At 41.3% G+C, this 27,595-nt stretch overlaps 3 protein-coding genes and 2 non-coding genes across 12 annotated transcripts in view; 3 read left to right on the top strand and 2 right to left on the bottom strand.

The window, feature by feature from the left end:
• The window catches only part of lrba (LPS-responsive vesicle trafficking, beach and anchor containing), a 178,202-nt gene extending 174,046 nt beyond the window's left edge, over positions 1 to 4,156 (bottom strand). For 3 of the 6 annotated variants that reach the window (XM_030741932.1, XM_030741948.1, XM_030741940.1), the window contains exon 1: positions 3,241 to 4,156. In XM_030741932.1, coding sequence (XP_030597792.1) covers positions 3,241 to 3,426 — 186 coding nt within the window. In that variant the 5' untranslated portion in view covers positions 3,427 to 4,156. The remainder of the gene's footprint in view (positions 1 to 3,240) is intronic. The other 3 variants (XM_030741957.1, XM_030741973.1, XM_030741966.1) reach the window with 1 other exon arrangement.
• Positions 4,157 to 7,719: 3,563 nt separating this feature from the next.
• On the top strand, positions 7,720 to 11,830 carry rps3a (ribosomal protein S3A). Its single transcript, XM_030731175.1, has 6 exons — positions 7,720 to 7,850; positions 8,447 to 8,550; positions 8,967 to 9,154; positions 10,859 to 11,067; positions 11,296 to 11,405; positions 11,661 to 11,830. Exons 1-6 carry the CDS (start codon positions 7,789 to 7,791, stop codon positions 11,786 to 11,788), a joined length of 801 nt encoding a protein of 266 aa, XP_030587035.1. The 5' UTR covers positions 7,720 to 7,788; the 3' UTR covers positions 11,789 to 11,830.
• LOC115790397 (small nucleolar RNA SNORD73) lies at positions 8,810 to 8,878 on the top strand. The gene has a single exon (XR_004020785.1). It is a non-coding gene; the product is annotated as a small nucleolar RNA SNORD73 (small nucleolar RNA).
• On the top strand, positions 11,461 to 11,521 carry LOC115790404 (small nucleolar RNA SNORD73). Its single transcript, XR_004020786.1, has one exon. It is a non-coding gene; the product is annotated as a small nucleolar RNA SNORD73 (small nucleolar RNA).
• Positions 11,831 to 12,329: 499 nt separating the features above from the next.
• On the bottom strand, positions 12,330 to 26,653 carry sh3d19 (SH3 domain containing 19). 3 transcript variants are annotated; one of them, XM_030736275.1, is made up of 21 exons: positions 26,516 to 26,652; positions 21,660 to 21,699; positions 20,754 to 20,794; positions 20,441 to 20,477; positions 20,088 to 20,211; positions 19,600 to 19,789; positions 18,486 to 19,505; positions 18,284 to 18,397; positions 17,991 to 18,097; positions 17,755 to 17,795; positions 17,448 to 17,658; positions 17,292 to 17,360; positions 17,023 to 17,160; positions 16,839 to 16,905; positions 15,774 to 15,904; positions 15,596 to 15,654; positions 15,276 to 15,499; positions 14,599 to 14,651; positions 13,194 to 13,380; positions 12,718 to 12,821; positions 12,330 to 12,619 (listed from the first exon to the last, which is right to left on the bottom strand). In XM_030736275.1, exons 1-21 carry the CDS (start codon positions 26,562 to 26,564, stop codon positions 12,509 to 12,511), a joined length of 3,117 nt encoding a protein of 1,038 aa, XP_030592135.1. In that variant the 5' UTR covers positions 26,565 to 26,652; the 3' UTR covers positions 12,330 to 12,508. The 3 variants fall into 3 exon arrangements, with proteins under 3 accessions (XP_030592135.1, XP_030592144.1, XP_030592153.1); XM_030736284.1 differs by having other exon boundaries at positions 19,600 to 19,768; positions 26,516 to 26,651; XM_030736293.1 differs by lacking the exon at positions 17,023 to 17,160 and having other exon boundaries at positions 26,516 to 26,653.
• Positions 26,654 to 27,595: the final 942 nt, after the last annotated feature.

Here is a 27,595-nt window from a genome sequence, read left to right as displayed (position 1 = left end):
GTAACAAGTACCTACAGACATAGTAAAAATAAAGTATACCTACTTTCAATTCTAAGGTTTTATATAGAGACCAGGTCGTTATTTACTTCCTGCTAATCAAATTAACTGATTAGCAGCAAGTGTGAGGAAATCTATAAAAGCACATGTTTTGGCAGTGTCCTGGTCTGGAGCATTCAGGTGTGTGTTAACGCAATGCCAAGGAGGAAAATCGCCCACAGTGATCCTAGACAAGCAATTGTTGCTGCCCATCAATCTGGAAAGGGTTATAAGGCCATTTCCAAATGATCTGAAGTCATTCTGAGGTGGGAATGACTTGCTGGAATGGGCACTTCCCAGCAGTGGCCATCCCAGCAAATTCACTCCAAGGTCAGACAGTGCAATGCTGCAAAAAAAAAAAAAACCCCAAGAGCTACAGGCCTCACCTAGCATGTTAAATATGTTGCTACTTTCGACTGCTCCCGTATTCACAAGGAGTTGCCACAGCGAGTAGCACCCCATGTTTGAGGTAACATGTTAAATGTTACATCCCAGAAAGCTGATTCTGTTCATCTGGATGCTACAACAGAGTGACTGAAAAAAGAAAAGAATCAGGCTGTTGCAACGCCCCAGACAAAGTCCAGACCTCAACCCCATGGCAGGACTTTGAAAGAGCTGTGTATAAACAAATGTCTGCAAAACGCAATGAACTGAAGCAACGTTGTAAAGAAGAGAGGGCCAAAATTCGTCCACAAAGATGAGAGAGAGACTGATAAAATCGTGCAGAAAATGATAACTTTACTGCTGCTAAAAATGGTTCTACAAGATACTTAGCTGTTCATAGGCCGCTTCAGCATTTTGGCTTAGTTTTTGTTAAATAAATAATGGCATGGTGTAATATGTCATGTGTTGCAGTTCACCTGAGGTTGTATTTAAGTTATTTTAAAACCTGGTAAGGACCAGAGAAGTTTATGCTGTGAAATTCATTCCTTATGCTAGTGCTGCTTTAAACAGATTGAAATTGTTAGCCAAGACAGGCCCAATGAGCCGTGACATGGCAAGATTTCACAGCATGAAAATATAAAACTGCCTCAGAATACTGATATCATAATCATACTGACTGTGCCACACAGATTAATGATTTTATATTTAAAAATAAATTTGAATACTGGATTATTTATCAACAGTTCAGCTTCTGCATTGAAAGAGTTCAACTCCCCATTCTCTGGCTCACTCATCTTTACTTTCACTTTTATCTGACAGCTATACCCCCCCCCCCCCCCCCCCCCCCCCCCCCCCCCCCCCCCCACGTTGTATCGAGCTAGCTTTGATGCAGTGCGTAACACTCACAGTGTGACTGTGTGATATAACCCCCCCCCCCCTTCGTTAGCAAATTCCTGAATCTAGACACAAAGTGCCAGCACATGAGTCCGCTTTTCTAAAAACAAGTGAATCTTGGTGTTTAGGGTATAACGCAAGTCCACGTGCTGCAAGTCATCACAACCAGTGCTGATGAGTTGTGACACCGAGAGACAATACTCTTGAGGTAACCATGTTGTATTTAACCACAGTGTAAGATTCTGGCAGTACGAAGGCTGCAGAAGAGATATTACCAAAGAGAAGACTCTGACCACGGTGGTAAATCAGACAATCACATGGAAGACATGAGAGAAAGTGTGTAGAATGTGGTAAGCATAATGAAACGGATACCACCACCTCACACAGCCCCCAAAATGACACTGACCATGTTAAAAATGGAGTCCAGAAGAGCTGCAATGAGACAGATAAGCCTGTATCTGTCTCTACAGATCATATTTGTGCAATAATGGCTTACTCAGCTTAAAGGAGAAAAAAAAAAAAAACAAACAAACAAAAACAGTAGTTTTAGTTGCAGCTTCCAGTGTACTGGAAAAAAAAAATACTTGCCCCATGCTACTGCTTTCACACTGTCTGCTTTTCCAGTCAGAAGTCCTCACCTGTAATCACATGTCTGTCTCTAATTAATAATAGCAACAGACAGACAAAACTGACACAAAACAAGGACGACAACAAAAAACACCCTCACAAAGATGGCACTGGGCCTAGGTTTACTTTTCACAGCATTCTGGTGATAAGCTAGCAATACAGTATCCAATCAAAGTAGGTCAGTGTAACATGGGTCAGTGCATGAGTGGGAAGGCGAGTCAATTAATCCATTTTTATCTAAAAGAAATTTAATCATCATCAACTTTGATAATTAAGTTATTTTTTAAGGTTTTCTTTTTGTAATGGGAAATTGCTGGGTTCAGGCTCCCAGGTGTGCTGATATTTGGCAGATGGGATAGTTTGTGTTTAGTAGTGCTTACAGCTTCAGGCCTTGAGTCAAATATCTCCCGCAGTTCATTAGCATCCTCTGTGGGGGTTGGTTTTAGAGTAAACTATAGGACTATAGACGAGCCTCCCCGATCTAAAGGTTTCCATTGTTGTACCACGGTGACAAAGCAGTTTTGCAGGTTCCACCTTCACCTCTCCTGCCTCTCCCTTCCTCCCGCCTCACCAGCGAAAGCTGCAGTTGAGCATGCTCCCTTTCATCACGCTAAATTTCCTTGTTACCGGTAGTTTCATTCATTCTCATGCAGGCGCTGCAAAGTCACTTTGTGAAACACTGGCAAGTGAGGGATATCACTGCTGCAGACAGACAAAGCTGGGTAAGTGCTTTAGGGTGGCCAACAGGTAACAGACAGATAAGGCACCCAGTATGACTGACCTGAATATGTCACAAAACAAAAAAGCAATGACTGATATGCTGCAGCAGCAGTTTCTCTGCCACAATCAGTCTCACATTGGTTACCATGTTATACTCAATTACAAACCTAGTAATGTGTTTTAACATCCACTAAGATGCCATGTGGAATAAGACAAAATAAAATCCAGCCCAAGAAACTGCTTGAATAACAATTTCTGAGGAATCCAATCACCCCAGCACATGTGCTATCAGTAAAACAATAAACCAACAATATACTATTTAATTTTAAGGGCAACATGGATAATAAGGCACATTGGAAATGGGTCCTATAGCTATGACTCATTACAGTTTCCAGTGTGGGCTGCTGGTCTTGAATGTTCACAATCAGTGGTAAAGCATTGTTTCAGTGCTGACAGATAATCAACGCCTTTTTTATACAAATATGGAAGTAAGGTAGACTTTTCCAGAGATGTCACAGCCAGTACTACAGCGTGACAGTGCTATCTATGGCCTATCCTGAGCCCCCATAATCAGCTTACCAGGTTGAACGCCGTCTCCACAATGTCTCGGTTGGAAACTTCCCCAACTTCCACCAGGCCAGTGAGCACGGCGAATTTCATTCTTATCCCCCTGATAGGCACTCCGGGGTTGAGCCCCACGGCGCCAGGTCGCCCGTCCTTTCCATCATCTGGCTGTGCAGCGCCCGCTGTCTCCTCGCTAGCCATTGCTAAGGAAGAGGACGGGACAGGTGGCGTTCACAGGTAAGGCACCTGTTCACCTCCAATGGTGACAGTGGAGCCGATGTCGGAGGAGAAAGGGGGTATCTATCTCCCCTTCAGCTGAGTTGTTGACACTCTACAGGCACATAAGCAAAACGTTTTCCTCCCCATCCAAAAAAAATATGCCTCGAAAGTGGATTAAAAAAAAAAAAAGGGTGCAGAGAGAATTTGTTGACCGTTGACACCGCGAGGCTGGAAATGTCACCGCTCCTCTCCACAGTGAACTACTCCTGTGCCCTGCTCTGTAACTTGATACCACACGGAGGATTTTACGCTGTTAAAAGCCGTGGAAAGTGTGGTGCAGGTAACAAGGGGAGAAGCAGGTGAATAAGAGTTCGCCTTTTTTTTTTACCTGTGTCCTCCTGTGCTCGTGTGGACAAACGACAAACGAGGATACGGTGACTTTAATATCTCCGTGCAGCAGTTGAAGTTGCTGTTGTCACTGAGTCCACTCACTTGACAGGTAGCGCTTTGCATAATAATAATAATAAAACTCATAAACTGGATGGAAGCGAGTCCGCCAGCAGCTCCGGTAAAAGCCGACAAAGAGCTGAGGTCCCCCTTTCCCCCCTCCTCCTCGGGAAACTCCGCAGACTTGGCTAAATGGCAACGTTGACCCAGCTGCGCCGCTTTTGCTTCCTGATCTACCCCGGTAGCTTCAGCTCGTCACCGCCATGACAGTACAGCCCTTGAGTGAGTGGCGCATGCGCAGTACGCAGCTGGGGACTGTTGAGCTCCATGGCAGGTGTGTCGTTCAGGTGGCTTTCTGGCTCAATGCACCGGGTCTCAGTTAAAACCAACAGCTTGTCCGTGTGAACTCAGTTACTGCGACTCACCCGAGGGGGTAAAACGTTAACTGATTGAGCCGTGTTTCTTGAATACTGGATTATTTATCAACACTATTTGAAGTCTCCTTCAAATAGGCTACACCAAACAAAACACTCGATTTCATATTCCCTCCACCTCATTGACATCAATAACACGAGGAGGGTAAAACATAATGCAGAGCAATACTCCACTGACCTCAGTAAGAAAACTGAATTATCACCTTTCAGACAATGCCAACAAAAATTGAAATGTGCCGCTATAAGCTTGGAAGATGTATGTCTGAGCTGTGTCTGTCGCATAATATGAATATTTACACATTACAGGTTATTTAAAGTGTGTTTATTCCATTTTCAGACAAAGCCGCTTTGTAAGTTGCCATCGGAACAATGCACGTGTCACGTGAACCTAATTGAAACTACAATAATGAAGGCAGTAATTGCGGAATAGTAAGCAGTTAATACTGTACTTTAGTTGTGTAACTTTTAATTTCATATTAAACACACAGAGCATGGGGCTGTTTTTGGAAATCCAGGTTTGACTGTGTGTTCTGTAGACATGCATATAAACCTCAAGTGGATATTACTCAATTACTTTACTTGAGTAAAACGTTACTCCATTATTTACGTTTAATCCTACTTTACTCAACCCCCCACTACATATAAGAGGAAAACATGCACCTTTTATCCCACTACATTCAATTCACTGCTACACTGATGCACTGCTATAAGCTAAACAACTACACACAACCGCAGGAAAATGCAGTCATCCAATGCACACTAGGTTATAGATAGATAAAGCAATTACAATAAGGTAGAACATATACAGTGTACAACATGAGTGCTTATTATGTACACAGAAAAGCCATATCTGTAACACAACCACAACCAAAACCACTCACACGTTTTTGGGTTTTTTTCAGATAGTATTCTGAGTGCAGGACTGTTAATTTAGAAAACATATTCACAAACTGCTGATAAAAAAAAAAAAAAAAAAGTCACACATCATATAATAGATGAACAGAGTGTGTTACAGCTTGAACTCACAAAAGTACCAAAATGAGAGGATAAACAGGAAATACATGTAGAACGTTGTTTTTCTGGGGCACAACAGCACACTGACAGATGTGTGCATCCCCAGGCATTGAAAACCAAACATTAAAGCAAAGTGACAGCTCTGCTTTGCTTGCCTTTTCAAATCACCGCCACAACCATAACCCCCCGACACGTGTGGGTTTTTTTTTTTTTGCACAGCTGTGTAGATGAGAGTCTCCAGTTTCATCCATGACAAAAATTTTAATCAGACACAATTCAAAAAGAAAAAATAATACAATTAAAAAAAAAAAAAACTCAAGTAATGCCCGTATTTGATAAGATCTGTCTTCCCATCTCCGTTCATTCTGGCGACTTCATAGTGGCTCTGCGGGATGGATGAGCAGCTACGACTGTTGCCACAGAGGCAGCTGCCATCACTGTTCCCACTGACCTCCCAGTAAAGTGTAGCTGAGCCCTCAGGGACCCTGGGAGTCATGGAAGCCAGCAGCGCCACCCATGAGATGCAGGCCTTGTCTCTGATTTAATGACCTGAAATCAGCAGTCTTGTTCACTGAGCCCAAAGACTTTCTTAAATTCGACCTTGAAAAAAAAAGAAGCTTTTACTGACCTTTAAACTGGACCATGCCTTGTTATTCTTCTGCAGGGTTTATACAGCTAATGAGTGGATAGGTTTGTGACACTCAGCGGCACTGTAATAATCTTTTTTCCCTCTCTTGCTGCCATCCTGTTGGAAACTCTTATTATCTTGAAAGAAGATTATAACATCTGCAAATAATTTAGTGTCAAAGATAGCAATTAAACTGATGAGCTCTTGTTAAGAGCTCAGACTGTGTCAAAGCGACTCTTTGAAAAATATCTTTTTAAACTCACTTGAAAGCAGAGATGACTAAATTAATGATGGCAAATATACATAATAAACTACTCATCCAAGCCAGAAATGAATGTAACCTTGTTGCTTATGCAAAGAATACAGCAGAAGCTGTAGATGAAATAAAGACACAAAAAATTGCAAACATGAATTGGATTAAGAATGAGAAGACAGCTGCAATGCTGGCCCTCATTCAAATAATTTGAGTAAACATTTTCAGGACAAAAGTTTAGAATTTTATTCTGTGGCACTAGAAGCTGGACTTAAAAATCTGAACATAATGACGGCATACTAGGAAGTCTTAAGGAGAAATACTGCACATAAAACATCACCTGTCTACCTGTTTTGTGTTTTTTTATATGAGTATATAAAACAAATGCAGTCCAGCAACATTGCATTGCATGACATTACATACTACCTCTTCCAAAGTGATCACACTGAACAATATGACCTTCACACAGGTGGAATTTATTGCAGGTGGAATTTATTGCAGGACTATTGTATTTATCTGTAAATGTCGTAAGTGTATCAATAAACGTCTGAGTGAATTTTCTCAACAGACAAAATTCTTCCCTTTGTTACAGTACTAATGTGGGTGGATAACAGGCAACACACCTAGCTGACCTGTTAGCACACCTTCAGACTAGTTCCTCCTGTTCAGAGATCTGGAAGAACTAGTCTCAAAGTCTGAAAAAATTATAACCGATCACTTTTGCTGCGTCGAATGACACTCATTCATTCAATGTAGCCTGTCGTGATCTGCCAGTAATCAAGTACTTTTAGCAGACCATGAATTTTGTGTTTTAGTTTTATTTGCATATCAAACTTTAATAGTGAAATGATTGTGGTTTCTATATCATTACTTGTAAGTTGTTTATTTATTTCAATTTTATTTTTATTTGTTTTCATTGTTGCAGTGGTGGACTGTCAAACTGAACTGCCCATTGTGGGATAAATAAAGTTTTCTAAATCTGAGTCTGAAAACCTTTCAAGCTTGATTAGACTACCTGTGGTTTAAATTAATAGGATTAAATGGGCTGTTGATAGGATGACCAGATCCCATTTTACTAAATGTGGGGCAAAACACTTTGAAGTGGGACACATCAGTGATGCCGAGAGGTAGTCTGAGGTTTATTTCACTCTAATTTCAGAATCAGAATCAGAATCTTTATTGTCATTGTACACAGAAGTTGCACAACGAAATTTAAAATGCATTCCTTTCTAGGTGCCTCAGACAATAAATAATAAAATAATAAAAATATGAGTGATAAAAATGATTACTCAGCTGCTCTTTTGTCTGCTAACAGTTTTTGGGTTTCAGTTTAGATGTATCTGTAGATTGGTATCTGTAGATTGGCATACTGTATCTTTTTTTTTAACCGTATTTGACAATTCTAGCAATTTTTATTCAGTTGGGGTTAGACTGTGCTTCCACCGGCAGAGGGAGCGAAATTAAATTTCAAAGACTCGCGAGATGAGAGAAATCTCACAACCTCCCATCTGTCTCTTTAATTCTCGCGGGATTTCCGATTTCCTCCTCTTTCACTCCCTGTAGCCAACATGGCAGTCGGCAAGAATAAGAGGCTGACCAAAGGCGGCAAAAAGGGTGCCAAAAAGAAGATGTAAGTAGGAAATTCGCACATTATTGTGCGTTAAACACCTTTTCCTTTTCACCGGTGTCGATTCGGTGTGAAAAGGGTGAAGGATGAAGCCGATTTTAGGTGGATGTTAGGCGGCCAGGGCTAGTGTCGCCGGCCCCTGTGACGCTGAACTGAGTTGTAGCATGATGTACATGTGTGTGATCGTGCAGTTAGACTGTTGTAGTTAAGTTGTTTTTATTAGGCATGCATAGGTCATTTAGAGGCTCACTAAAACAGTAAGGGAAGCATTAAGCAATTTGGTCGGCAGCTATTCCCAGCAGCGTTAGATGCTAAAAGCTACTGAATGTTAGCTTATCTAGCAACATGGCAGCCAAATCCCACCGGCTAAGAGTTAATTTATATGAATTATAACACCTTGTGTTGCAGCGGATCAGTTTGTCCGAGCAACCCCGTTAGGAAATTGTCAAATCCAGTAGAGTAGTGATTATTCCACGTCGTCTGCTAACCCGAGCAGTGTCCATTACAGTATTTGTTCAGCAAGAACAGCTCATACTCCAGCATGGATGGTGTTCAGTGAGTGGTGAGACTGTAACTTCATGCTTGCTACTCTCCTGCAGTGTGGACCCTTTCTCCAAGAAGGACTGGTATGATGTCAAGGCACCAGCCATGTTCAACATCCGCAATCTTGGCAAGACCTTGGTCACCAGGACTCAGGGAACCAGTAAGTCTGCGTGGTGTAAAGGCTAACTGTGTGTGTGTGTGTGTGTGTGTGTGTGTGTGTGTGTGTGTGTGTGTGTGTGTGTGTGCGTGCGTGTGTGTGTGTGTGCGTGTCAGTCAGTCATAATGCTGCTCTCTAAAGAACATAAGCGCCATTCTTTGCTTCACCGAAGTAGTGGCAAAGATCAGCTTTTGAATTGTGTAGGTGATTGTTTTCTAATGATGTCCATGATTGTCTGTGAATATTCTTGGCATACAGTGGGAATGAATGATGATAAACTGTTTCGGTCCCAAATGATGGCTGCTGATTACTTATGAGATCAACTGACTTTCCCCTTATCAGTACTTGTTTTATCTTCCAGGGACTTGTCAGTACCGTTCAAACCTTTCTAACTCTTGCACACCTCTTGAAATACGCAGGAATTGCCTCAGATGGTCTGAAAGGACGCGTGTTTGAGGTGAGCCTTGCTGATCTGCAGAATGACGAGGTGGCCTTCCGCAAGTTCAAGCTCATCACTGAGGATGTTCAAGGCAAGAACTGCCTCACCAACTTCCACGGCATGGACCTGACCCGTGACAAGATGTGCTCCATGGTCAAGAAGTGGCAGGTAATGGTCATATAAGTCGTGCCAGATAGCTGATAGTTTTACTTTAGTCCATGTGTTCGTTGAGACTTTGAAACAGGGACTGCACTATATGTGGTCTTGGCATCAACATTCAGATTTGGGTATGTGCAAGATTCACATTGTAGTGTGAGAATATTGTGATGATGCGACATTGTTTTTGCTTCGTAATTTAAAGGAAAACTTGCAGAAATTAACATTTGTCACGATCAATATACAGGGGGTCATCTGTTTTTTTTTTTTTTTTTAAATAAACTGTCTGCAAAATAAGTTTTGTTTGCAAAACGATCAAAAAATGGGAGATCTGAAGAGAGGAGTCGATATCTTTTCTGATTGGCGATGGAGAGATTAGACGTTACAGCTTGCTGTTGAGCTTGCCGCCACACTGGCGTCCTCTCAGGCCTATTTTTTTTTTTTTTTGTCAGGGTCACCCTGTACCTTTTTCCCCACAGTGAGAGGGACTGGGCTCATGTCTCCTGAGAGGTGGCAACCCACAGTGAATGTTTCTGCAGCCCCCTTTCTCATTTGTTATATGGGGTGCTGAGGAGGGTTTATGCATACTTTTTTGCAATAAGCCTCCACCTTTTAACAGCATTCTGTGTGCTGCTCTTGCTCCAGAGGTAAGGGAAACCAGCATTGGATCCCTTCACTGTTTCTCTTATTGACATGAAGTTAGTTCTGACTGAAGGTTTAGTGGCTTAAATCTTGGGCTGCCTTAAATGTATCGACAGCTGAAGTATTTGATCAAACATTTCACTAGTTGCAGTAGTAAACTGGTGCTGAGGAGCTGGTGAAAGCAAGCGATGGGGCATTGCTAGTTAAGAGCATGATTTCATATGCAAAAAGGCAATTTTTTCTTTAAAAAAACAAAAAACAAACACTTATCAAGTTCAGGGTCTCGGCAGGGCTATCTCAACTGTCACAGGGCGAGAGGCACGATGCATGCTGGACAGGTCACCAGTCTGTCTCAGGACACATTTGAGTGTTTTGTTTATATTCATATTATTCATATAGCAAAATGTGAGTTTACAATACACTCTGACACAAAAGCAGTAAAAAGTCTTAATTTCTGGCTCTTCTAATGCATAAATCACTTTATTAGATACACCTGTGATTATCTACTGCAGTTCAACAGCCGTGCTACGCGTTGTATTTTACTAAAGGGTCCCTGTTGTATATTGCACTGTTGCATCTGCGCTTTCCCAACATTTTATCCACTTCACTAACATACTTGGGCACAATGAGCTGTAGAGTCATAATTTTTGGCCAACAGAACTGAAAATGTAAAAGTAGAATATGGTCAAGTTGTTGTGTTGGATTATATTAGACTCCACAGGTGTACCTGGTAAACTGGCCAGTGAGTGTATATCTCAAACCATTTACTGGTGGTTTTTTATTGCAACGTTCTCATTTAGAAACACAGCCAAGCTGGCTCTTGAGCTTGTGCATCAAAGAATAAGTTATTATATTACTTGTAAAGCAGGTATGCGTTTATAAAGTTAGACACACTGTATCTGTTGGCCTGGAAGAACAGCTTCCAGATACTTGAAATACATCAGTTGGATTTTAATCTTTTTAATGTATCTGGTGTGAAAAAGGAAACGTTGAAGGAACATGAGAGCAGCTAAAGTTTGTTACAGACCGATCAATTTACAGTTTTAATGTAATTGAGATTATCTTCTTGCTCAGACCATGATCGAGGCCCACGTGGATGTGAAGACCACCGATGGCTACCTTCTGCGTCTTTTCTGCGTGGGTTTCACAAAGAAGCGTGCAAACCAGATCAGAAAGACCTCCTACGCCCAGCACCAACAGGTCCGCCAAATCCGCAAGAAGATGATGGAGATCATGACCCGTGAGGTTCAGACCAATGACCTGAAGGAAGTGGTCAACAAGCTGTAAGTCTTGTCCACTCACTATCTGTGAATGAGGATTTGTTTGTGACTAAAGTGCAGACAGCTTTTAAATTTAATTCAGATTCAGCTAATTAGAGCTAACTCTTATTAAAAGTTAAGCCTACATGATCGGTTGTAGCCTAAAGGACAAATGAGTAAACTCAAGTTTTTTGTGTGTGTGTATGTAAAATAGTTCAGTGTGGTTTAACATTGTTTAATGTTGTATTCCAGGATCCCTGACAGTGTTGGTAAGGACATCGAGAAGGCTTGCCAGTCCATCTACCCTCTGCATGATGTGTACGTCCGCAAGGTCAAGATGCTTAAAAAGCCCAAGTTTGAGTGTAAGTAGTACACAGCAGTATGCACAGGTACAAGGGTTTGTTTTTTGTTTGTGCGAACATGTGATGACAAACTGTTTCGGTCCCCTATGATTGCCTGATTACCATCCATTGATGTTCCAGGTTACAGGTGTGCAGGAATTATTGGTTTAATTGGATGAAATGTCACCACTATATTGCTGCCATTTTCAAGTTAGCATGCATATCTAAGGCTTGGCCCATCAGTCAGGTTAAAAGCTGTCTTGTCCTCTCTTGCAGTGGGCAAACTGATGGAGCTCCATGGCGAGGGCGGTGCCGGCAGTGCTGCAAAGACATCCGGTGATGACACTGGAGCTAAGGTGGAGAGGGCTGACGGCTATGAGCCCCCCATTCAGGAGACAGTGTAGAAACACCCTGATTTTGAATAAAAAATGTAAATGACCAACAAACTGTTCTGATTGTGTTTATCAGTAAAGTAATGCATTATTGTGCATTTAAGGAGTGAAGAAACTGCTACAAAGTCCAGGAGCCTCAAAGGAACCTTTGGTCAGAGAATGCTGTGATGCAGCAGCACATTAGTTTTGTGAATGTTGGTTGCATAAGGATAACAGTGGTGCTGACTTTTACACAGCCTAGTATATAAACTGAGTCTCTAGTGCATCAGAGGATGTCCCAAGTGTTTCCTGTATCTGGAAAACTCATTCTTGCAGGATGGACATCTGAAGCAGCCTGCAAAAATCAGTTACTGAAGCAATCTAAAACTAGTAAGATTCCCCTGAAGTCTGATTTGATCTCAAACTGCAGCATGATGTCACAACATCCTTGGGTGTTAAGCACATTTAGTAAAGGAGATGTTTGTGTGTGTGTGTGTGTGGGGGGGGGGGGGGGGGGGGTGTATGCCTCGTGAACCTAAAATGAAGAGCTTGACAGAGTAGACTTATTGCCCACCATCTTTAGCATTTTTATTGGATATTCAGTAAACGTATTGAAGTCAACTTAAAGTTACGCTAGTAGATGAAATACTGCATTCAAGTTAAAAGCAGTTCAATCTTATACTGCTGAGAACGTGTCACTAGAGCTTCAGGTCATCTAGTTATATTGTGCATTGAGCAGCAGGCCATGTGACTTTAATCCAGTACTTGAACATAGTTTTTAGGGACCAGGGCTCGTTTCCCCCTCAAGTCCCCTAAAAACCATTCATCATCTATGGACTCGAGATTGGTTATGATATCCCCAACCTGTAAAAGAAAAAATGCATGGTCTAAAATGTAGGTTTTAAATACTTTATCATACATGGATGGCAAAGTAGAGGGGAAAAAAAAAATGATCAGTGTACCTGCAGAGAGAGCTCCTCATCACAGTTTGTTGTGTAGCTGTACAGAGCCCTAGCTCTCCCACCTCCAGCAGCTCCATTCTGCTGGCCATTAGATGGCTGCTGGCCTGTAAAAGGCATTTGAAGATGTTGCAGAAAACTGGCAACTATTCTTAAAGTGATTACTTATATTACAAAAGTAGAACCAGTAATAGATTTGCTGAAAGGGGGAAAAAAAAAAAAAAAAAAAAACCATCGCAAGTAACGTGTGTGTGTGAAATACTGCATATATATTTGGGTTTAACTCTTCGTTTAAAACAGTGCAGCTGTGGGGGCAAGTACTGCTTCTCACTGTTAGGCTATAGAGCAACTGTATTATTATAAAGTGGGGGCCCTTTCCCACCTTTGACACCTGATTTTCTCTACCAAAAACTAGTAGTATAAAGATACTGGTGTTAAATCTGAACTCTTGAGGTCAAATATTCAAGAAATTGTCACACCTGTGCTGCTCTCAACATATTTCCTGGGGAAAATGCCCTCCTTGCCATTGAGCCTGCCACAGCTCCAATCATCATCGAGATGCTGGGTGATCAGGATACATTCACCCTCTCGAAAGGAGAGGTCGTCCGCCGTCTTCCCGTTGTAGTCGTACAGAGCTACCACCCATTCCACACTAGACTGAGACACCTACACAAGAGGAGTCGAATATAGAAAGAATTGTTAAAGTGATAATTAGTACACTGATGATCGACACGCATAGGGTCAGTTGCATAACCAACATCATCTGTAGTTATCAGGGTTATTATAGTTAACGAAAACGAACGAAATAACGAAAACTGAAATTGAAAAAACATTGTCGTTAACTGAAATAAATAAAAACTATAATTAAAAGGAAAAAACGATAACTAATTAAAACTGAATTGTGAGTTTACAAAACTAACTAAAACTAACTGAAATAATCGATAAACTTACTTTCATTTACTTGTTTTTTTGGGGGTTTTTTTAAGCCTTGTGGATTGATATGAAATCATTGTTTCCGCTCTCCGAGTTTAAGCTGGGAGCGCCACAGGACAACTGTGTGAGTGCGCATGTGCGTGCGCTCACCGCGCTGGTCCGCAAAGTAATAGCTGCGGTCTGCAGAGAAAGCGGCAGAGTCCCGTATGGAGGTTCTTTGAGTACAAACACCTGCACACGACCACAAGGTAATTAACACACACAATCCAGCTACACAAGCATAAATGCGGACATGAGGTCGGCAACTTCTGTAGGTTGTGTACAGAGGCCGCAAAGACCCTGCAGGTTTAATTAGCGAGCATCTAACCAAGCTAGCTCCAAAACAGAAGCAGCTTCAGGTGGTGAGAACATCAGGATGCAGCTGGATTTGAGCTTTGACTCCTTCAAAGAGTTTGTTTTTGTTTAACACCACATGTAGGCGTTATTAATCTGCTGCACTGATGCTGAAGTTTATTGTGGAGTTTATTGTAGAATTTATTGAGTTTGGGAGTTCATGTTTTTCTTTGTTTCTCCCTGGTTATGCTCATGTGTGTCCTTAATATTACACAAATTTAGCATGTCTTGTGAACAGTTGGTTGTTGACTATATTTCTTTAAACTGTATCTTTTGTCAAGTTTTCATTACACAATAGTCACTTTTGCGCCTTGAATCTTGCACCTGATTAGGTATGAAAATACTAAAACTAATACTGAAACTAACTGAAACTAACTAAAACTAAGCATGAAACCAAAAATAAAAACTAATAAAAACGAGCAAAACCACTCTGAAAACTAATTAAAACTAACTGAATTAGAGAAAAAAAAGTAAAAACTAACTAAAACTAAACTATAATGTAAAATCCAAAACTATTATAACCCTGGTAGTTATCCTGCTTGTATCATCGTTGGTTACCTGAGCAGGACTGGCAGCCTCAGGGTGTATGCTGGGAGAAGCAGCAACCATCCCTGTGTAAATGTACACACACACACACACACACACACACACACACACACACACACACACACACACACACACACACACACACACTTAAGTCAACAAAATAGAAAATTCTGTGGGTTCATTTTGTGACAGTCCTCAAAGTATTCATTTACTATTAATAATTCAATATTCTAGCCAATGAGGAGATTGAGGTTAGGCTTTCACTATTGTTTTTATGGAAATATTAACTGATAAGTTTATATTATGCATGTGAATGCCTTAACTTTTAAAAGGCAATTTCCAGTATTTTATTTTTTTTTTTTATTTGATCTTGATTAAAAATTTAAATATTTGTAGGACAACAATTTCATGATGTGTATTTCTAAACTCCTGCGTATGGCCTATGGCTTTTGTAAACAGTTATTTAATTAAAGAGAAACACAATCGCAAATTCTTGACATGCCACAGAGGGATGTGCCAGCCAGGATAAAGTGATGGCATGAACAAAGGCTTTTCAGTGAAGGACACAAAAGTTCCTTTGTTTTCAGTTTAGGATCACAAGAAGAATATGTGTAGCTTCAGTATTCACATGCACAAATGTATCCGACAGTTTATTAAGAGTGAAGTTGGGTGTTTGCAGATTATCTTACCGGGTAGTGCCATCTTGGCACTCTGCTGCTGACTTGGGGGTGGAGGCAGATCTTCGATGACCTCTACAAAGTTAAGGGGAAAGATACCTTCGTGGGTGCCGATCTGTCCCCGTGCCCAGTCTTGTCCCATATACTCCTTCAGCTGGATCACATCACCCTCAGAGAACGACAGCTCATCGCTTTGCTCCCCCTCAAAGTCGAACCTCGCCACACATCTTGGACCACTTTAAGGGGTATTTCAAACATCCAGTTAGCCCATCATGTTAGTTTGTAAAGGCCAATGCAAATATTTTAAACTGTAAAAAAACCAAAAACAGTACCTGGCTTTTGCAGGTGGTGGCCTTGGTTTCCTTTCAGGGAGGGGTTTTGGTGAATCTGACTAATTGAACAAGAAGAAGAAAAAAAAAAAAAAAAGTTAAAAAGCACTTTTCTTAATTCACAGACTTCTCGCTTGCTTTTTGGTTGCACTAATTAAGTGAAGAATTCACTGAAACCTACCAAGACTTTCACATAATTGATGGGAAAGAATCCAGTAGATCCCCTACAGGTGCCTCTGTACCACTCGCTGTCCAACTTCTCCACCATGGTCACAATATCTCCTGCTCTCAGACTCAGCTCTCCGGGGCCCTCTGTTTAAGGAACAGATACTTCAGTCATTCAAAGCAAACAGTCAAAGCTTTCTCCCCAAAGGCGACTTCATTAAATATATTTGTTCAACTGTTTGTTAAGGCAGCCATCTAATTAGCCAATCACATGTTGAAATTTCAGAAACCTGTTGAAAGCATTTCAGAAGCTGCTGATGTATTCTACTCGGCCATCTCAGGGTTTACAGAGAATGGTCCGGTTCTCTGGATAAAAATGTGCTGTTGATGCCAGAGGTCAGAGGACAATGGCCAGACTGCTTCGAGGTAATAAGACAATAACAAATAACCACTTGTTACAACCAAGGTTCGCAGAAGAGCATCTCTGAATGTGCAACACATCGAACCTTGAAGCAGAGGTGCTACAGCGGCAGAGGACCACAAAGCTCAGACAAGCTCACCAAAATTGGACATTGGAAGAGCTCCATCTTACCTGATATCAATGGTTCAGGCTGGTGTTGGTGGTGAAATATGTTCTTGGGACACTTTGGGCTCCTTAGTACCAACTGAGCATCATTTAAATTATACACCACCATGTCACAAAGCTCAAATCATCTCAAACTGACTTCTTGAAGCCATTTGAATTCACTACGGTCAAATGGCCTCCACCTTCAAACTGTGGTGGAGCAGGAGTTTTGGATCATGGACGTGCAGCTGACAAATCTGCAGCAATCTGAGGAATGTTTTCAGCACCTCGTTGAATCTACGCTACGGAGAATTAAGACAAACTAGTACTAGCAAGGTGTGCTCAGTAAAGTCGCCAGTGAGTGACTCTTTTTAGTCAGCAAGCATTTTTAAAAAATGAGCATTAAGACACAGACACGAAGGAGGCATTTGTCCTCTCATTAAACTCCCAGCAAGAAAACCAATGAAAGAATATCCCAAAATTGTGAAACTGTTGTTTAAGAAACTGATGCTTCACCTGGATTGAAGTCATGTACAGCCTGCACCTTTAGCCCGTAACTGTTTCCACTGGCTGGATCGGCATCCTGCACAGAAAGAACAAAGATTTTAAAGGCTAATACATCAGAGCAGACTGGGAACAAAAGCACGATAGGATCAGGTAGTAACAGCATACGCTGACTCATAATAAAAGGATAAGTCACCTGTGATGGAAACATGTCTGAGGAAAGAGGAGTTATAATCTGCATGCGAGACTTGTGGACTCTGCCTCTAGTTTGTCCAGCTTGGCACTCAAATTCATTGTGGTTAATTTGTTTAAGCAGCAGCAGCACTTCGTTCTTCTGTTGAAAGGCCAACAGCACATAAAGGATTTAATAATGATGAGCTACAGGCTGCGTGGTGTGTGTGTGTGTGTGTGTGTGTGTGTGTGTGTGTGTGTGTGTGTATACACTGGTTTAACCAGTTTGGTCACCTGGAATGACAGCTCTCCTGAATTACTCCCATTGTAGTCACAGCTTGCAATCCCATGGGGAAGCTGAAGCTGGTGGGAGAAAGAAAAAGGACATCAATTTCTTGTGAAACTGTACTAGAAAAAAAGCAGACAGCATTCGGGCGTGTAGTCTCTCACGGTGTATTTGTTGTAGAGGCGGTGGCCTGGGCTGGGTCTTGGAGGAAAGACGAGTTCTTTCCTGTGGGGCTTCTGTGGCTGCGGTTTAGGTGAAGTCTCCCATGACAGTGACTGAGAGCGACCGGTGGCCTTAAAGCTCTGAGGAGGTCTTACAGGGGCTGTTTTGGCTGCAGGTGGGCGTGGTGGGAGGGTTTTGTTCATACTGGGCTTTCTGAAGTGTAAAAATTGTGTACAACTTGAGTGGGACATATCCATAAAGTATCCTTACAATTTGACATTTGATGGACTGTTTTCACCCTCCACTTACCGAGGTGGGAGTGATGGCACTGGTGCAGCACTGAAGGGCTCCTGCAAAATAATCCAATTATACCTTTCACTATACAGGGCAGAGGTGTGAAGCACTAGCATTAAGCCCCAAACTCAACAGCAGGCAGTGCGTTTATGGGATGACAGTTACAGTGTGAAGAAAAAAGGAAAAAAAAAAAAAAAAAAAAAGAAAGAAAGAAAGAAAGGTTTGAGGCTGCGCTGGGAGGTAAATCTTACCTGGAGGGACAAGCTGGACTGCAGGCTTTTTCTGTGGTTCTGTAAGCCGTTTAGAGAGCCCACAGGCATCTGGACTGGAAGAGGAGGGACATCATCCTGAAAATAATCTGACATAAAAAATAAATAAATAAATAAAAGATCTGTCTTCACCCACGACGTACTGAACTGCACTATAAATATAGTGAAAGCAGGTACAGGTTAAGTGCCCAGTTACAACAAGACGGCAGACACACAGCATACATGTTTCAAAATTAAACACATCAGTCACTCGCTCAGGGGTTTACTGGACCTACTTGAACCAGTTTGGCTGGGGACCCTGATGATGGTTGGTCGTTTTGCAATGACTGGTCCAATGGCAGAGCCTCCATTACTGTTCACATTACGCAGAGGTTTCACTGGGACTGAATCTGAACAACGAGACACTTCCTGAGTGTACAGTTTTAATTTTGAAGCAGGATCCATTAAGTGGTTTACTTGTGGTTAAAATGTACTTACTTATTAGACTCTCCGCATACTCCTTGTCTCTGACCATGGAGGCTGAGTTGTGGTTGTTTATGTTCAGATTGGGTTTGAGTGGTTCCTTAATGGGCTTCACTGGAGGTTTAGGTGGAAAAAATGAAGGTTCTTCCTCGTACACTTGGCTGCCTCTGGCCATTACAGAATATGATCTTTGTACCCCCCTGCTGTGTAAAGCCTCCAGCTCCTCCTTTATAGATCGACCTCCAGGTTTCTCGGGAGGCTGAGGTCTCGGGGGTGTTGTGGGGTTTTTAAGGATGTTTGTGGCTGATATGTTTTGACTGAAATCATCTATACTTGGGGTAAACTGAGGTTTAAGAGATACAAAAGGTTTAGCAGCAACCGGGGGCCTGATGCTTGGCTTCCTGGCAGGAAGCTGCAGTCTGGTAGAATCGTTCACATTTCCTTCCTCGTTGGCAGCCTGGCTCTCAAAGGCCTGGATCCTGGCCCGGAAATTACTTTGACTGTTGCTGCCGTTCATCTCGCCAACAGCATCTTCACTCAGCAAGGCCTCGTCGGATTGGTCGGTGGTGGCACTGCTCACCTCACACTCGTTATCTGAACTAAAAACCTCCAGTAACTCCTTTAAATACTTATTTGAGGAAACTTCTTGTTTACTAGATTGAATATCCTCAAAATTTTCACTGATCTCGACCAAGGTCTGAACTTTGGCCTCCTCCTCGATTGCTTGCTTATGGGATTTCGTGCGAGGACGTGGAACGGGGCGTTGACTGTGATCTGAGTTTGGAGGAGGAGTTTCACCAGGTTCAGGGACAACAGGAAGATGATTTATGGGAATGTTCCAGTGTACAGTTACAGATTGGGTGCACGTGGAGTCTGCCTGTTCAAGTTGTTTTTCATCAGACTTAGCGTCACGTTGGTCCTCAGTGTTTGTGAACGCTGCAGTATTTGTCACAACCTTCTTGTCTGTTTTAGTCACAGGTTTTCTGTCTGCTGGTTTCGGCAGTGAGGGCCTTGGTGGTTTTTGTGGCTTTTTACCTGGAAACACAAAGAACCACAGTGTTTAGATTCAAACCTGCTGTAAATGGCCAGCAGATAGGATCATTACTGGGGAAAAACTATTATGCCTCACCAGCAGATCTTTTCTCAGCCAAAGGAGGTGTGTCACACTGTGTGATGGCGGTGGCAGGGTCTTGGCTCACAGGGTCGGTCTGTGTGGCACTTGTGGTTGTGCAGCTGCTCCGGCGGGGGGCTGCAGTGGGCTTAACGGTGTGTTCCTCCTGGGTCTTCTCTTTAATCACCTGGTCATAGGATGGTGGGAGCTGAGTCATGAAAGAGAGAGATTTTCACACACGCACGCACCTTCTACTATTGCATGCATCTTCATGCCCTCAGTATTGTCAGTAGGCATGGTTTATGGGTAGATCCAATTATTTTTGGCCCAAATATGATAACATTTGACCATTTTTGTTCTTAAAGTTTTTTTTTGTACAGGTGTGCTGGTAATTTTAAAAATACTGGCTACCAGGATTGACAAATACCAGTCAGTGTTTATTAATAATAATTTTAAAAAAAAAATATCCTGACAAATTCAGACACTGTGGTTCAGGCGAAGCCTACCTGTGACACAGGCTGTCTGCCGGTAGATGAGCCTGGCTGAGGAGGAGGGAAACCCACAGAGGATCCTGAGAACCAGCTGTTACTCCCCAGAGGCTCTGCTGCTACAATGGTGATCTGTGGTCGCCTGGGAGACAAACCACAAAAGCACCTTGACAACCAAAACACATTTACCCATCCACTTACAGTCCTTCTTAAATACCATTCTTTTACTGTTGATTACTTTTTAGATTTGGCAGCAAAGCACAGTTCTCTGAGCCACATGCAACAAACCAGATGTTTGGTTTCATTTAGTTTGTGAAAAGCAAATGATACAGAAAAGATGTAAGGACTAAGATGAGGACAGAAACATTTACCTCCTGTCTTTGTTGTCCCTCTGAGAGACTGTTCTTGCTAAAAGAAGAAGAAAAAAAAAAAAAAAGTATCACGAGCTCTGCCTCCACTGCACTTTAAGTCTAATAAAATTTAAAAAGAAATTTTTTACATTTCTGATAAAAAAAGAAAAAAAAAAATTTCAGTTCAGTCATACCACCAATACATTTCTCTCTAAACAAATCCTGTTAAAATGATACTTTATATGCAAGAATCATCACTCTTAAATTTCTGCAAACACATATTTAAAGAAACACACCATAAAGTTTCCCTGAAGCCTGGTTTAGGCAAACTTACTTCGCTTGATAGCAGCTCGTACTGAGGACAGAGGCCCTTGGCTGAAAAGAGAGCAGAGCAGACGCTTGCTTATCATCAAGAGCAGGTTCATACCTTTGTGGTGACGCCGTGGTTAATCAGAAATCTCATCGCTCATTTAACATGCCTTACAGTGTACTCCACGACGCTACTTATTACGGTTGATGCCCAATTATTAAAAATAGATTTACCAAGAGAAGAGCAGAGGAAAATAAAGTAGAGGTGAATTGTGTAAACATTTTATAGGTGTAAATAATAATAATACATAATAAATGGCAGACTACACTTAAAGAAACAAGAAGGTTTACATCAGCTAAAGTTTTTTTCTAGGTAGATAGATATAAATAAAAAAAAAAAAAAAAAAAAAAATCACACACACAAATGGAAAAGCATAATAGGTCCACATTATAGGGTAAAAGAGCAGTATCCCCACTAGTACTGTTCATGAATCTGTTTGAAATGATGAGCCTTACAAAAACATCCTGCTCATTAACACCTGAGTTTAGGATATAAACTATCTGAGGAAAGCCCCCCCCGGTACCAGGTGGTTAATTGAATTGAATGGCTAAATTGTGAACACATGGATCTAAAGGTCACAACATGATGTATGAAAGCCTCAAATGATGTGACAGCTCTGAGGTCTACACAGGTCATCTGTCTCCTTAACATGTGTAAACACCAAGTTAAAAAAGCAGCACGCTGTCCACTTGGCATTGTGTTAGCCTTCTGTCTGTCAGCAAGGATAGATCACTGCATTGTTTGGCCCATTCACAACCTCACCATCAGCAGATCTGACTGTTAAAGGGGACAGAGCCCTGCTCCCAGATATAGCTGAAGGTTGGGGAAGCTGAACAGGTGCTGCCGGATCCTACATATGAAATCAAATACCTGGAACGCAGGTTTTCTGGCTTGGTTCTTTCAGCACGATCTGTAGAGGAAAACAGAGAGGTACAGGTTTTATAAGTAATATGCAGCAACATACACAACTACTTAACATTAATGCAACAAAGGTGTACACCACTTAACAGAAGAGTTGGTTATAGGAGTATCACAGTGGATAATTTTTAGTGCAATATTAATTTTATCAGGGTGCAGTGACTGAAAGAATCTATGGATCAATTCACCAGAGGCAACGCCTGCTTTTATTGACTCCAGAAACAAGTCAAGTCATGTCATCACTGATGCAGAAACTGTACAAAAATCTAAGAAGGCAGTCCTGCTCATTTATTTAAAAATACCATCAAAAGAAAACAGGGTCTGTAATTTGGGACTGATACATCAAAAAAAATGTCGGAGTATTGGAAAGTTAAAACATGGGAAAACAAAAAAAAAACTGTTAAAAAAGGCAAGCAGTTCTGTAAAGTCCCAAATTTTTCATGTATAATTAGTGTACCATCTGGGAATGAGCCACTATTAGAGCATCTTCTGATATGTTTTTGTGATACAACTTGTCTCAATCCAGCATGAAAGTTAAATGAAAACAGCATTTTCTTCATATTAAACAGTATTCCACATGTTTGTATTTTGCACTATTGTGAAATTCAACAATATACCATTCACTAGTTTTCTTTTGCAATGTTTTTTTTTTTTTTGGTTAGTGTGCGCTCAAATTTGGGACTTTGTAGGACGGTTTGATTTTTTATTCATATTTTAAACTAGCCAATACCCAGATCCATCCAAATAACAGATCCTGATTCATTTTGATGGCAAGAAAGGGCAGTGAAAATGTCAAACTACTATAAGCAAGCAAAATTATGGTCTGCACACTGTGTTGAGGCGGACATATTTGCTTTGCCAAGAAGAGCTCAACGATGATTTGAGATGGAATGACCATTCTAACGTTCAGTTTTTGAAGGTATTTACATGTATATAGTGTGAGCGGTGGAGGAAATATACTTCCCACACCATTTTCTAAAACATCAGCTCAGGTCAACAATACTGACTTCAATCCTACTGGTAAAATAACACACTGAAGATCAGAGTGAGGGTAAACAAAATGCACAAAAGCAGCAACAAGTGAAGATGAAGTTTCATTTCAGGGTTGATTTTGGTTTTTTAAGCCATATTAAATATGACAATCACCACGTCATCATAGATTTGGATGCCAAAATCAAGGCTAAAGCCAATAGACACAAGTTTGATAAGTCACACACACAGCTCCCTGACTGCTTCCAGACAATGCTGTGTGAACTAGAAATACAAGAACTGAAACCATACCAGAGGGATGAACAATTACATCTCGATGAACTGGTTAGTCTAAAACAAACAGCTTTCCTTCAGGAACCACCACAGACACATGTTCAGTTATTTCCTGTATCAGTTTGGTCCATGTTTTCACAAACAAAAAGATTTCCAGCATTTATTAGCAAAGCTAAAGAGCAGACTCAGTAATTCAAACTAATGTCAATTTTATTTGAAGCAGAGGCTGAGGAGGCATTGTTTTTAATGCCTGACCTAGTTAGCAGTCAGAGCCACCTGTCACACCTGTTACTTGTTATCTGTTTAGTGCTGCTGCACTAAGTTACACAGCAGGTGAGAAAACAGCTTCTGTACTTTCACATCATGACACGGACATTTTAAAGCAGCTTCGACACTTTAAATAAAGTCTGATCACTTTCTCGTACTCGTGTGACACCTGTATCAGTGGAAGTGATGTGCTGACAGCCTTACCTTCAGGAATTCTAGGAATAAAAGGAAAATCTTCAGCATCAAAAGGTTATTTCCAATCAATATTTCCCCTCCTGCTCCACTGAGCGTCTGAGCACGCCAACGGAGCTGAAGCAAACAGGCACACACCCGCAGACGACAGTAACAAAAGAGGGATGGTCAGGTAATATTTCTGTGTTTACTCGGCCAATCTGATGAAGCGGAATGTGGCCATTCAGGAAGTGGAGGTTTGCAAAGTAATGCTGCACTATAAATATCTTTCACCTATAAAGTCACAAAAATGTTCACAGGGCTTAGTGCCGTTCACAGGTGACACGGGTCTAAAGTATCTTGAATGATTAACTTTAGCAGCTTTGAATGTATATTCACTCCTTCACAAGGTCAGGATTTATTTGATGCTTAAAGGATTAACTGTTAAATTTTCAGTGGGAAACAAATATGAATCAAAGGAGATTAATGCTCACGGGTTTTTTTTTTTTTTTTTATGTTGAGCTAAATAATGGAGATAAAAAAAAAAAAAAGAAAAGTCAAAGTATGATGATGAATGATCTGCTTTTTAAAACAGTTAAAGTTTTCCAGAGCACCTGAAGAGCGCTCATAGATCACACACATTGAAATCTATTTGAATATGAATCTGAGAGGTGAATCCATACAAGCTAAATGGACTGGTACTTAGGCAGCACCTTTCTACTCAGCATGAACACCTCACACACATATGGGTGACAAATTAAAAGAAAGTCTTGACCCCTGCAGAGACGGGTTTAAGCGTCACCTTGGAGGGAAAGATCTCCTGCAAATCAATAAGCATAAATATGCTTTTCTGGAGTCGAATGCAGGCTTAATAAGAGAATTTATGTTGATTCTTCCTTAAATTTGCCAAACACCTGCACATTATTAAAAGAAAAGGAAATGAAAGGTACAGCAACATAAAGTTGTGCATCAGGAGCTCAGCTCTAAAAATGCTGCCTGGGACACGAAAAGGGTTTTGTACTGTGGACACTGATTTTTGATCCTGACACAGCCAGCAGCAAATGCCAGGAATCACAGATTATGTCAGCTGGTGAATGCAGACCAGTTTGAGACCGTTTCAGGCAGTCCTGTCACGTACCACACTTTAACATCATGACTATGACTTCAGGCCTGAAACTACTTTCATGATGTATCTGAGTTTATCTTCTCTTTCCCCTTACTCCTCCAACTGGTCACGGCTGATGGCTGTCACTGCCTGAGCCTGGGTCTGCCAGGGTTTTTTTTTTCCTTTCAAAGGGGAGTTTTTTTCCTTCATGTTGTTACAAAGCGCTTGCTCATAAGGGGCCGTTTGATTGTTGGGATTTTCTTTCTAATATCGAAGGGTTTTTACCTTAGTATATAAAGTGCCTTGAGGCAGCTGGTGTTATGATTTGATGCCATATAAAGAAAACTGATCTATAAATCAAGTAACAGTGATTCAGGTAATGCTGAAAATTCTTAATTGTGTGTGTCAACTATTACTGAAACTATGCAGATCTATTATATATGCAGATCTATGCAGATATATTAATTATAGGCATGGCCCTTCAGTGGCCCTTTGGGAAAATTGCCCACTTCTGCATCAGATGGGACTAAAATAGGGGAACAACCAATACACTGACCAGCAAAGCAACAGGACCATCCCAAATAAAGAAACTGGAACATATGTGTTACCCCTGTGTGTTCAATAGTGGTACTCTTTAGGGTTATTATTTACCATTAGATATTCACTGACACCAGAAAGCAGCTGAAGCCAGCAGGAAAGGTTTTCCCTGCAGGGCCATACTCTTACTTGAACACATGCTGACTTTACTCAGCTCAGCAGCAGCAGCAGTCACAGAGCAGCTGGTGAAAGTGGCACCAAATGGAAAACAATCTGCCTTCCAGTGTCACGCGTCACCAGCCTGAATGCCATATGAGTTAAGAAGCGGAGCCTCTTATAGTCAGTTTGATAAGCAGAGTTGTTCCCTATGCTATATAAGTTATCAAGAACATGCTGAAACACCTATGAGGGGAAAATTCGGTGAAAAAGTCTGAAACATAGGCAGCAAAAAAGACAGGAAAGCAATACTGTTAACAGGGGATGGGCCAAAATAGATTTGCCCACACTAAAAAAAAAAAAAAAAAAAAAAAAAAGGACAGTTTAAAGCTGCCAGATGATGGTGTCATGAGCAAATAACACAATGTCAGCAGCAAAGCGGGCCTTTAGTCAGAGAAGATTAGATGGTGTCAATGATTCACAGTGCAAACTGCCAGAAATAGTATCTGAAGTGGGTTCAGTGATGTTTTGTTATTTTCAAAAGTTCTACCAAATACATACAGCAGCCTGTTCATGTCACAGCAGCCTGCCTGTGCAGACACTGACAGGAATTTCCATACAGGCAGCTGGTGGAGTCAGGGTGTGGTATGGGGGTGTGTGGCGGGGGTCTGACACTGGCTGCAGATAGCTGGATTTGACTTGAGGGTGGAGGTGGGGGTGCTTGCACACCAGGTGTTGCTGAGAAAAAGCAAGGAACGTTTGAGGGAAATGGGGGAGAGTTTCTGTAATCACAAGCTGGCTGATTACAATCCACAGAGGTGTGTTATTATAAGAAACAGAGAAGCTGACACTTCACAGTCAAAGCATTACTGAACAACTGATTTATGACAGAGCGCTGACTCATTTTTAGCTACTTCAGGTACTACACCCAGAAAATCAGAGCATGACAACAGCCTGTAACTATTTCATGCTGTGTTCAAGCTTTGGAAAACATCAAAATATTATTCACTTCATTAGTTTAGGTGAATATTAAAATATTCACCTAAACTAATGATAACATGTGCAAACACTGGCCTGTCAGTCTGGATGACAAGACACTGCAGATCGCATATCTGCAGCGAGCCTTAAGTCTCAGGTTTTGTGAATGAAGATTTTCCCCACGTTATTTACTGCTCCGATTGCATTTCTACACAATAATTCTGTCAGTTTGTCAGATGTTCATGCAGATCTGAAGATGTTCAAACTTAAACCAAGATCAATCAGTTTCCTAAAGTAATCTCCTCGGATAAATCATCCTGATACACCATACCTGATGTCTGGCCTTCCTCCTCCTCCTCCTCACGCCTGGCTTCTGCCATCCCGATCTGAAACGATGCGGAAATTCAACAAAACAAAACAGATAAATAAAGAAAAAAGTGAGATTTTGAGAGCAACTGGTTGCTCAGTCATCTGTCAGCATAACACGATGACACAGCCGGTTGCTGTCCCGTCCACTAGAAGTTTCACCGCGTCCTGCCCACAGCAGCGCTTTCTCTGCCCCACGGCGGACAGACGGAGGTGGTGACATCCAGAGACCGGACCCCAGCAGGCAGGACTCGTCACTGTTTGCGTGTTTTTTTTTTCTTTTATGTCTAATATCTGTGTTTATATTGGTAAATATCCTGCAGTCAACATGATTTATAAAGAAATGACCGCGGTCTATTTTGTGACTCTGCGTTATTGTACATAATGATCAGTCCTTTTCGCCAGTTAAAATATCTTTATTGAACTACCTCTGACTTTATATGACTTTATTTCTTTATATCAGAGCTATGTTTCAACAATAAACCATTGAATACCAGCAATCATTTCTTGGCTCAGTACATTGGCTCATGTACTTGGTTTCTTCAGATGATGAAATAACAGCCTGAGTTCAAGGCCACTGATGATGGATCCCTCCTCCTCTGAGTAATTTTTTTTTTTTTATTGTCATTGAAACAGATTTCCCCCTTTTCGCTGTTAAGTTGTTTCACTTTCATGCCTGCATAAATGCAGCTTCAGAACTACACTGACTGAAAACCGACGACAGTTTCATAAATCTTAGAAAATTTCACCATCAACCAATGAGATGTATGCAAGCTTTAAATTCAGGGTGTTTCATCAGAACCAGTTTCACACAAGTCTTTCGTGAATTTCGTGTCATATTGTATTCCGATCCCTTTCAGATACTTGCTTTAATATGTATACGCAGGATTAAAATACATATATGTCTGCGAGCTGCTGCTGAAATAACTCGACCGCTGTTTAAACGTTACCTTTGAAAAAAAAAGTCTAAAAAAAGTAATTCACATGTCCTGCCACTAGATGCCGCTACAGACCCGCTCATCTTTACAACCATAACTAAAAGGTC

Source organism: Archocentrus centrarchus, chromosome 1 (genome assembly GCF_007364275.1).
Source record: "Archocentrus centrarchus isolate MPI-CPG fArcCen1 chromosome 1, fArcCen1, whole genome shotgun sequence".
NCBI classification, from domain to species: domain Eukaryota; kingdom Metazoa; phylum Chordata; class Actinopteri; order Cichliformes; family Cichlidae; genus Archocentrus; species Archocentrus centrarchus.
The sequence above is the reverse complement of the archived record's forward strand: the minus strand, read 5'-3'. Positions and strand labels throughout refer to the sequence as shown.